Source organism: Protobothrops mucrosquamatus, unplaced genomic scaffold, assembly GCF_001527695.2.
Source record: "Protobothrops mucrosquamatus isolate PMUCROS unplaced genomic scaffold, P.Mucros_1.0 scaffold6520, whole genome shotgun sequence".
Lineage (NCBI taxonomy): Eukaryota > Metazoa > Chordata > Lepidosauria > Squamata > Viperidae > Protobothrops > Protobothrops mucrosquamatus.
Genome location: NW_015392344.1, coordinates 8,973 through 19,310, shown reverse-complemented (window position 1 = coordinate 19,310; position 10,338 = coordinate 8,973). Strand labels below are relative to the sequence as shown.

The 10,338-nt window shown below is 36.5% G+C and overlaps 1 protein-coding gene across 1 annotated transcript in view; it reads right to left on the bottom strand.

The window, feature by feature from the left end:
- Positions 1-240: 240 nt before the first annotated feature.
- The window catches only part of LOC107300265 (protein Hook homolog 3), a gene marked incomplete at its 5' end in the record, with an annotated part of 17,999 nt that continues 7,901 nt past the window's right edge, over positions 241-10,338 (bottom strand). The window contains 7 exon segments of the mRNA XM_015829603.1: positions 241-294; positions 1,408-1,495; positions 3,220-3,360; positions 5,106-5,175; positions 5,529-5,616; positions 7,075-7,185; positions 8,625-8,826. Coding sequence (XP_015685089.1) covers positions 241-294; positions 1,408-1,495; positions 3,220-3,360; positions 5,106-5,175; positions 5,529-5,616; positions 7,075-7,185; positions 8,625-8,826 — 754 coding nt within the window.

Genomic DNA, 10,338 nt, shown 5'->3' with positions numbered 1-10,338 from the left:
GTCAGGTGCCCCCCTCCCCCAAAAGTCAACTCCTGGTTTACAGAGCAGGACCACATCTGATGATTTTAGTAACTAGTTACTAACCCAGTCTAGTAATATGAAGGCAATTTGGGTCAAGTTATTTAGGGGTTAATATACCATAACCAAAACCTTGAAAGTGGTTCAGCAACTAACTGGCAGCCATAACAGTTACTTCAAAAAAGTCATATTATGTGCGTAGCTCATGTGTCACTCAGCAACCTAGCTGATGCAACTTGTACCGAATACAAGGGCAGACCAATATAGAGGACATTGCTATAATTTAAGTATGAAGTTACAAGCATGTGAATAAGTATAACTAGATTATCTCTGTACAAGAAAGGACCAGGGCTTTTTTTCAGCCGGAACGCGGCGGAACCGCGTTCCGGCACCTTTTTCCGGGCCGGCCGCACCGGAAATAGCCCCTCCCACACCGGAAATAGCCCCTCCCAAATTTTACTTGCATTCCTGTTCTCTAAAGGGGCGGTCCTAGGGTTTGATGAGGGCGTGGCCAGGTTTGAGTTCCGCCACCTTTTNGGGATCATTATAATCCCAATTTTTGGGGGGCACGGACAAGGTTTCGAGGCAATATGTGACAATAATTTGCCAAATGCGCCTAAAATATAATCTGTGATGGAGACCAACACAATGCTTACAATATATTTTATCCAAACCTCAGGTTCTTTATTTATGTAATAAATTAGATTTTAAATGACGGTTTCTCCTTAATGATTGAATGTACAAATCTAAGGTGGTTTTGCTCACAAAATTAAAGGGGAGGGCATTGGGAGTCTCAGCACTTAGGGTAGACTTGTGCTGCGAACATATTAAGCAACTTATCTGTTTGATTTGCTCCAATGCATTTATTATTTCTAGAAGAGAAAAACCACACTCTCGTGTTATCATAGTTCCAATTTATGCACTACGTTGATATATATATTGCTTGTAGGTCAGAAAATAAATCTTTATATCAAGTAAATTATTAGCTACCCAAAAAGTTGTAATTTTTACTATTGCCATGTGTATAGGTTTAAAAGTGGATGCCAGCCGAGTCTCCAGCTGGAAATATCTACTCCAATCCCATCCCATCTTAGCAGTTCCTTTGACGGTCCCATCAGGTTTCTGACAGAGATCTGAATACCAATGTAGGCTATTTTTTTTAACCATCAGCTTTTCTTTTGAGAAAATCAATTAGATTTCACTAAGAGCATGGGGGGGGGGGCAGAAGATAGGCACTTCATCAATTAAAAGCATAGAAACTGAAAATGACATCATTTTGCCTTTAGATATGAAGGTAATGAAATTTGACAGAAAAAATAATATTTTTAGCAGAAAAGTAGGGGGCACCAGAACATTAGGGACCATGTATTTGTGTATCTTTCCACTTACATCTTCAGCTTTTGATCCTTGCTCCTGCAGAGACTTCTGTAATTCTTCAACCTGAGACTGTACTTCAAGCAATCTCTGATTTACAAGCCTAGAAATAAGAAACAAGATTTAACTTTTAAGAAGCACCAATGGGTTTATTTTTCTCCTAAACGAATCATCTGCTTGACAAGGATCTTGTGGGTGTTTCGAAACACTTATAAAAATAATGGCCTTAAGGTTTTATTTTCTTATTAGCACATTCTCCTGTCCTTCAAATAAAACAATAGTACTACGTCTCTTCCTAAATTATGGTAGAAGTCAATGAAGTCACAAACATGTGATAAGTACATCACAGACTATCTGAAAAACAGTGTTATTTTAATCAAGTGGGTGATTTTTCTGCCATAGGCTCCATGTTATTTCTCGTTCTCATTGTTCCAGCATTTCTAGCAGCTCAAGATCACCCCGCTAAAATACATGCCAAACTGGTGATTTTTCTCAATGGAGTTTCTCAAGTGCTTCAATTGGAACCAGCACAAAAATGGGCACATATAGTCTTCTTGTCTATGGAGGTTCTCAGTCTTCAGGTCATAGTTGTCCAAAATTGCTTTTTTACGAGGCAACTAGACTTTCTTTTTTCTTTGAAGACATTTCGCTTCTCATCCAAGAAGCTCCTTCAGCTCTGACTGGATGGATGTGGAATATTTCTTGCAGACAGCTGGTCATTTGCATTCTTTTAGAGGGTCCTTGAGGCCACCTGGAGGTTTATCTGTGTTGTCAGGGACACCTGAGTGCAAATGGGTTAGGGTGCATTTAAAAGACAAAGACTACTCTTTCGAAGACAGCAAAGTCCACATTTTGGACAGAAAGGACCACTGGTTTGAAAGAGGGGTCAAAGAGGCCATCTATGTCAAAACTGAACAGCCCTCTCTCAACATAGCGGGAGGGATACGACATCATCTATCTCCAGTCTATCACACAGTCCTTTCAACAGTTCCAAGAAGGCTCCACACCCATTTGCACTACTCAGGTGACCCTGACGACACATATAAACCTCCAGGTGGCCTCAACAGCTCTCTAAAAGAATGCAAATTACCAGCTGACTGCAAGGAGTATAATAAATCCTTCCATTCCCCACCATCCAGTCAAGAACTGAAGAAGCTTCTTAGATGAGAAGCGAAATGTCTTCAAAAAAAAAAGAAAGAAAGTCCAGTTGCTTCGTGAAAAAGTATCTTTTGGGATATAGTCTTCTCCTTTTTCTCTTCTTCTTTATTTCCTCTTTTAGTGCTTCGGGTGTTGAGTGAGATACTAAGTTTTGGTTCTTGCTCTTTGGGCAGTCTCAAAGTCTCTCAAACTCCAACCCCACGTCGACATCACGAGAGTGGTAACAGGACAAAATAAAGGGTTGCTAGGAGTGGGTGAAGTATGGCGTGGCCTTGTGCCTCAGGACAATTACGGTAGCCATGAAGGCCATCCTGGGTCACCCTGAAACAGCCTGACTAAAGGGGCTTTAGTGAAGTTGCGACAGGCGCAGCAAGCCTGCAATGGATAATATATTGCTACAGAAATTATAGCAAGGTACATATAGTAAAGCCTCTATTAGGCTTAACACATAAATGTCCTTTTAAAAAAAGGACACACATTCTGACCCTCACTCTAGTGATGTTGTTACCTCACCACTCCAATATACCCTTGAAGTCTTCAGACCTTAACATAAGTAATAACGTGCAGTCCCAGCCAAAAAATGTTCTTTTTAATATCTTTAAAGTGGAAGCAAGTGGTTCCAATCCGCTTCCACCTCACTACTCTAAAAGAAAAACAGCACCTTCTTACCTGTTCTCTGTTTCTAATTCATTCTTTCTCAGATTGGCATCATCCAAGAGACTCTGCAGCAAAGCAACCCTCTCGTTGTCAGACACCTCCTGTTTAAGTTTTAGCACTTTGTTTTCATGTTGAAGGCGAATAAGTTTTTCCCTTGAGAAACAAAGCAGGAGTAATGAAATAGTGTCACCCTCTGGGAAAGAGCAATACCATCCCTATAGAAAGTATGCATTGTGAAGTAACCATCCTACATATGTTGGACAGCATCAATCTACTTTGGATCATTTTTCTCAATAAATGAACAAATTTGTTTAATTCAGTCTTCTTGATCTAGTTTTAGGACTCGCATTAGATCGTATTTATGCAGGAATAATGAGAATCCAAAAAGGGTCACAAACTTTCAGCCATTCCCCCCATTAGCTTCATCCAGTTGACAACAACATCATTGGTATACAACATCATTGGTATACTTATCCTTGCAAACCATTTTGCTTCCATCGTATCCACACATTACTTCACCTAGTCTATGTTAATTGTTCTCTTTTACAAGATCTCATTAGCTCCACCCATCCATGATTTTCATGTTCTTCCCCTTATTCATTTATTCTTTCTTCATATATTACTTTTGTGATCAAATCCTTGCTCACTCTTTCTGTATAACCAAACCTAGATTAACTTCCACATCCATTTTCTCCCAAGCTCACTTCCGAGGCAAAAAATGGCTTGTTAGAAATTCTCATCTCCCTTGTATCCTTCACTAAATCAATCTTTCATCAGAAACAATTTTTCACCATAAATAATCACATCAATTATGGTTTTTAGATTCATTCCTTTTCAATTTGTACAGGTAGTCCTCATTTAGCAACTGCAATGATCATTCATAGTTACAACGGTGATGAAAAAATAACTTTAGGACCAAGCTTCTCATTTGCAACCTTCACAGATAGGAAAGCTGAAGTAAATTCTAATGATCAGCCATAGTTTCACATAATGACCGTTCTGTTTAAGGACCAATTTTCCAATCCCAACTGTGATCAATAAATGAGGATTACTTATATGCATCAACAGTACAATCCCATTTTTGTACTCTCTTTCTCATTTCCACTCATCCATTTCTGTCACCTAACAGAATAATTTTTCCCTGCTTTTCTTCAGAAAGCTGCTCAATTTTTGTACAATTTATCTTTGGCTCTTCCATTGCTGCCATTCAATGAAGATTAACAACCTCCAGATTCCTATTTTCGCATGCACCCACAGGAACTCAGAAAACACTAATTCATACTTTTAAAGCGACAGAAATGAGGATGTTTATTTTCTAACTAGCTCTAGTTTAACATGCACTAATCAATTTTATTGGTATATTTTATAAACCATCTCTAACTCCATAAAGTTAAGAAACATAATTTTAATACTAGCTTGACTCAATTACTCCAATATTAATTTCCATTTAAGAGCATCAAGAAGTTCCAGAGAGAAAAACAGAAAGTATAACAGAAACTGAACAAATTAAATGAGTGAGGTTACAGTATATATCATCAATTTTTGGTTATTTTATGCTAATCTGCTCTCATAAAATAGACCATGTATAACTCCCCATCTCCTTTTATTCAACAGGGTCTTCAATAGTTTAAAATAGAACGCATTTTTTTAAAAAAATGAAAAGAGGAGAAAGGAGATAAAAATGCACTCACAATTCTTGTGAAATTCAAGGAAGGATTAAATTGATTCAAATATTTGCCTAAGGAAGATTAAACCCATTTTTTAAATAAACTTAAACAGAGATAAAATTTTAAACTAGGCAAGATCAGTAAGAACTATTAATCTTAGTCCTGATAAAATCTCAGTAATATATGAAGCTAAATGCATGACCATATAAAAATATTTTATGTTTATCTTACTTTATTTCTGGAGTAATAATTTCTGCTGCTAAACTGTCAGAAGATTCTTGACCTTCCAAAGGTAATAATCCTTAAACAGAATAGAATAGTAAATGAAGATGAAAAAATACTGTGGTTTCAGTTTAACTCTCCTATCCACACCCAATAAAAACTTAAGCATGCAATTCAGAGTAAAAAAATAGCAAAACATTATCCTTTCATAAAAAATATCCCTAAATATATACATTTTTAAGCCTGCAATAAAAATTCACAATTTGGTAAACAGCAACTTGTCCTAATTCTAAACAATTTACATGACAAATAGTTCCTAAGTCAGTACTATTCCTTTTCATACTCCAACAAGACGCCAAAATGGAAAAAGTGATGCAAGTTTTAATAAAGGATATAATTTTCTTATAAACTATTACATTCCCAGAATCTTACCTGAAGTAGTTAGTTGTCCTTCTTGTGCTTTTATACAACGAATCTCTTCAATGGTTTCCTTTAAAGAATCTCTCTCTGTCCTTAGCCTCTACAGATTTTAAAAAGAAAGATATTTCACTACTCCAGTAGATAGTTAAAAAAGGATGAGGTTATGTTACAGATAGTCTTCATCTTACAATCACAATTGGGACCAGAATTTCAGTCATAAGTTGGGATGATTATCAAGTGAGTCATCATGTCACTGGTCATGATTTTTTACAATCATTTTTACTGCAGTCGTTAAATCAATTACTATAGTTATTAAGCAAATCCCCCAATAGACTTTTTTTTCCCTCAGAAACTAGCTGTTCAGATGGCACTTCACTGATACTCATACTTCCTTGTCATATATCAATATGTTTCAATTTCATACCTAAACATTCTAAAATCTACTATGAATTTAAATTCAAGGGAAAACAAGTCAACTAGTATTTCTGAAATATATAATAGGTTGGAGTTATAAAACGGGAAGGAATATTTAATTATGTATCACCAATATTTCTGGAACAAATCTATTAAAGTCCATGAAACCTTTTAACAATAGTCAGAGAAAATACTAATGATAAAGTAAGCAGAAATCATATTGTACAATGTTCCATATTAATGGAAGCAAGGATCCAGTCAACAAAAACTAGGTCAAAAGTCTACAACTGATATGTGGATTATCATGATACATCTGCAACAGTAAAAGAGAACTGCAGTACATTATGGTTTATCAATAGAGCAATGCTTGCTTAAGTACACTAGCCTATCACAAAATCTATTATCCCTCGGCTAATGAACAACTAAATCCTCTACTCTGCTCAGTTTATTACTCTATCTTTATATGGATTATGAGGAAAGATAATCTAATTGAATAGACACAGATATAGATTTCAAACTTTATTATAAGATCTGTGATAAAGAAAATGAGGAAGAATTTTTTTTTACTTGGAAGAAAAGGTGAACATGATAATCCAGACCTAAAAGTATGCACATTAACACAATATGTAAAACCTAATAAAGAGAAAACAGAAGAAAACACAATAGGTTTATAAATAAATTTAAATTATGATTTGATATTAGTTAAGCACCAGCGTCATAATGATACAACCCTGCTTCCCATCCTTATCTGTTTTCTTTAAGTGGTTACTTAATTTGTCTTTTTGCCCTCAACTAGCAAATTAATTAAATCATCTATGAGGCAAACCCAGACTTGAATAAAATAGTAATGAAAACTTGCACAAAGAACTCAAAAAAGCAAAGCTGAATTATTAAGAACATATACTACAAACAAATTGTATCACTGAATCCTCAAATGGCAGAGGATATTAAAAAAAGATTATATAAAAAGCCAAGATCAAAAGAAAAGTAAAAAAAGAGCAGTAGAAAACCACAACTGAAGAATTCAGACAGCTGACTACACATGCATAATATACATATATACACTACGTTTATAATAACCACTTTAATTATTAACATTATAGGTATAAAAGGAAACAGCAACATTTATATGTTGAATACATACATCTTTTTCTTTTTGGAAACTATCTACTTTTTCTTTCAGCATCTTGTACTCGAATTCTAGTTTGTCTGCTTTTTTGGATTCTTCAGACAATCTGTTTTGAAGTTCAACTACCTGCAATAGCAAAAGGGATCACAATTTATCAATATAAAAGTGTAAATCTTCATTAAGAGCCAGTAATAAACATAAGACAAATCACAACAACCTTTAAACTGATACTTCCTTCTTCCTTTCCTCTGAAGCAACCACAAGATCAAAAGGTTCAGCTTCTCATTTCAATTAATTAGACATATTCAAATCCACAACTATGGCATTTCAATGGTAACTTAAACCTGGTTAAATTCATTTACAATATTTTAATCTTTTAAATTCTATACCGAATTCAGACATAACAAATATTTTTTTTTCCTGTGAGGTTAAATAGAAGCTTCAAAATGCTCCAACGAAGAGACACAGGGAATATACAGAAATTTGCTTAGGTTTCTTTTCCTAACAATAAAGTATTGTATTAAAACATAGCAGTGGCAATCAGTACTGTTGGGAAACATGGAATGACAATCTTGCATACTGAAATATACAACGGTTTATTATTTAATTATTTCTTCTATTTATTATAATATAGTAAGCAATATATTAAGTAATAGTAATGTTAATAATTGGACTCTGAGCATTGAAAAGAATACATAACTTTATTGATGAAAGAATAAGATGAGTTTACATCCCACAACCACTAGATATTTCCCCATTTTGATTTAGCAAAATTATATTTCCTATTCAAGTCAGTTCTTTCACTGAGATATATAACAAACAGAAATGAATTCAATAAGGAACTATATCCACAGATACAAATGAAAACAAAATTGGTAACTAAAAAACTTTGTGTTCAAGATTACCCCATGATGTAATTAAAGAGCACAGTCCAATACTAAAATCTTTCTTTGAGAATAAAGCTGCATAAATATGTTCTTCATAATTCATCTGCCTGGTTACACATAACATAACATAACATAACCTTGATATAGTAAAAAGCCAGGGCTTTTTTTCTCATAGAATGCCCAGAACGGAGTTCCGGCACTTTTTTTGGATGGAACCTTGTAGGGTAGGCAAGGCAGGTTGTATGACATGTGTGAGTTCTGGCACCATTTTTTTTTTTTAGGAAAAAAAGCACTGTAAAAAGCCATAGTTGTCTAATTTACATATAAACTAAGTCACAGGAAGAAATTAATAGAACATCCGAAGAAACTTTGATTTGATTGAAAAATTATCTGACTCCCAAGTAACTCTACATAATAAAAAGGAAGGGGAAAAAAACAATTACAATTTAACAGAGAAAATTACATATACTTCCAGATAAAATCACTCAACACATAATCAGAAAAAAAACAAACCTAGGGATTTGACAAACAACCTAATCTCAGGCCTGGGAGCACCTCATGCCTATTCCAGCACCCAAACTACCACACCACACTGGGTCTCAGTAGAAGGGGCAAGATGACCCGCATAAATTATTTGTAAGATTGTCAGAATATATTTCTGTTAGTTCCTGCCCTCACCTGCCTCTTATATGTTTCCAATTGGCTGCGAGCTGCATTGGCTTTCCTCAGTTCTTCTTCCAAGCTCACTGTGTTTTGCATGTACATTGTGTTTTTCTCTTCCAAAAGTTTCACTTGCCTCCGTAGATCCCCAAGATCTTCTAGCTTCTTTTTGTACGATTCTACTTGACTTTCTAACTTGGCAACTTTATCAGATGAGTGTCTAGAAAGAGAAGTGTTACCAAGATTTAGTTATTAGAATCTCTTTTCAGTTTATTGGAAGAGTAGCCTTAGATTCACCTGCTTAAGTATATCTTAAAGCTGTGCTACTTGCAGGGAAATGGGACAGGAAAATGCACACAGCAACTCTTGATTCCACTGAAGACAGGTGTCAAGGCTGCAAATCGGCTTGCTTCGCAACTCCTGCTCGCAGCCTGACAATAGCAACAGTGGGAGGGATGTGGGGAGGGTTTAAAGGAATACCAAGAATCCTGCTCAAAGCCTGAGACAATGCCAGCCTTCCAAGGTCATTTGCTGGGAATGTCTGTGAGACCAAAGAGCCTGTTACCCAAGCAAAAATAACTATGGGCAGGCCAAGAGGGAAAGGGAAAGTTAATTATGTTTTTTGCGCACAAAAATATCCGAGTTGGCTTTGCTACTTCTGTAACTATCTTTGGTCTAGTAAATTATACTCTTGGAGAAAAGAAATGTCCCAGGAGTCTTTATTCATTGCAAAACCCAAGTGGGGTGGCTAACATTAGGGTGTACTCCTGGCTGCATTCAGCAATGGCATATTGGGACTTCTCAGTGTTGGGACTTGAATCCTCTTGGAAACAGACAATAGGAAAGACCATTTTATATTTTTTTTGTATTTGGAGGAACACCTCCAAATTTGGAGGGGTCACTCTAGTCAATGCTGTATGCCCCTAGAGTACTTGCCAGTTCTTCATCTAATTCTAAAATCTCATGGCAACTGACAAGATGGATTCAGAACAAGTTAATGAAGACATAATAATCCTACAGCATAATATAAAACTGTCCAAGTTATAGTAAATGGACAGCTACTGCCCAAAAAATTAAGACAGAGCACAGCAGCACAACTGTAAAAGCCCCATGTCCAATTCTCACAGTGATTTAACCTGGAAGTAGAACCTAAGCATCCAGATAAGTTTACATTGGTGGTAGTGATCTTGCTTACTATAGTACTTTATATTAATTGGAGTTGATAGACAATTTTCAGGAAACATCACATGTAAAAATTGTGTTATTGAGCATAGCCAACTTTAGGAGCAGGGTAACTTGAGAGATAATCTTTTTCCAAGAGTCTCTACCCATCCAATTAGATCAAGCAGAATGGGCATGCTGCAGATCCCGTCAGCTAAAGAGTGTTGACTGGTGGGAACGGTGGACCACGGTATCATGCTGCGGCGTCTGGCTGAGTTGGGAGTGGGAGGCACGGTTATGCGGTGGTTCTCCTCCTTCCTCACCGACCGCACGCAGTCTGTATTGGCAGGGGGGCAGAGGTCGGCCCCAAGGCCCCTAACTTGTGGGGTGCCACAAGGGTCGATCCTCTCCCCCTTACTGTTCAATATTTATGTGAAGCCGCTGGGGGAGATCATCCGTGGCTTTGGGGTGGATTTCCATCAGTACGCTGATGATACTCAGCTGTACATTTCCACCCCAGGCCACCCCAATGATGCCCTTGACGTGATGGCCCGGTGTCTGGAGGCCGTAC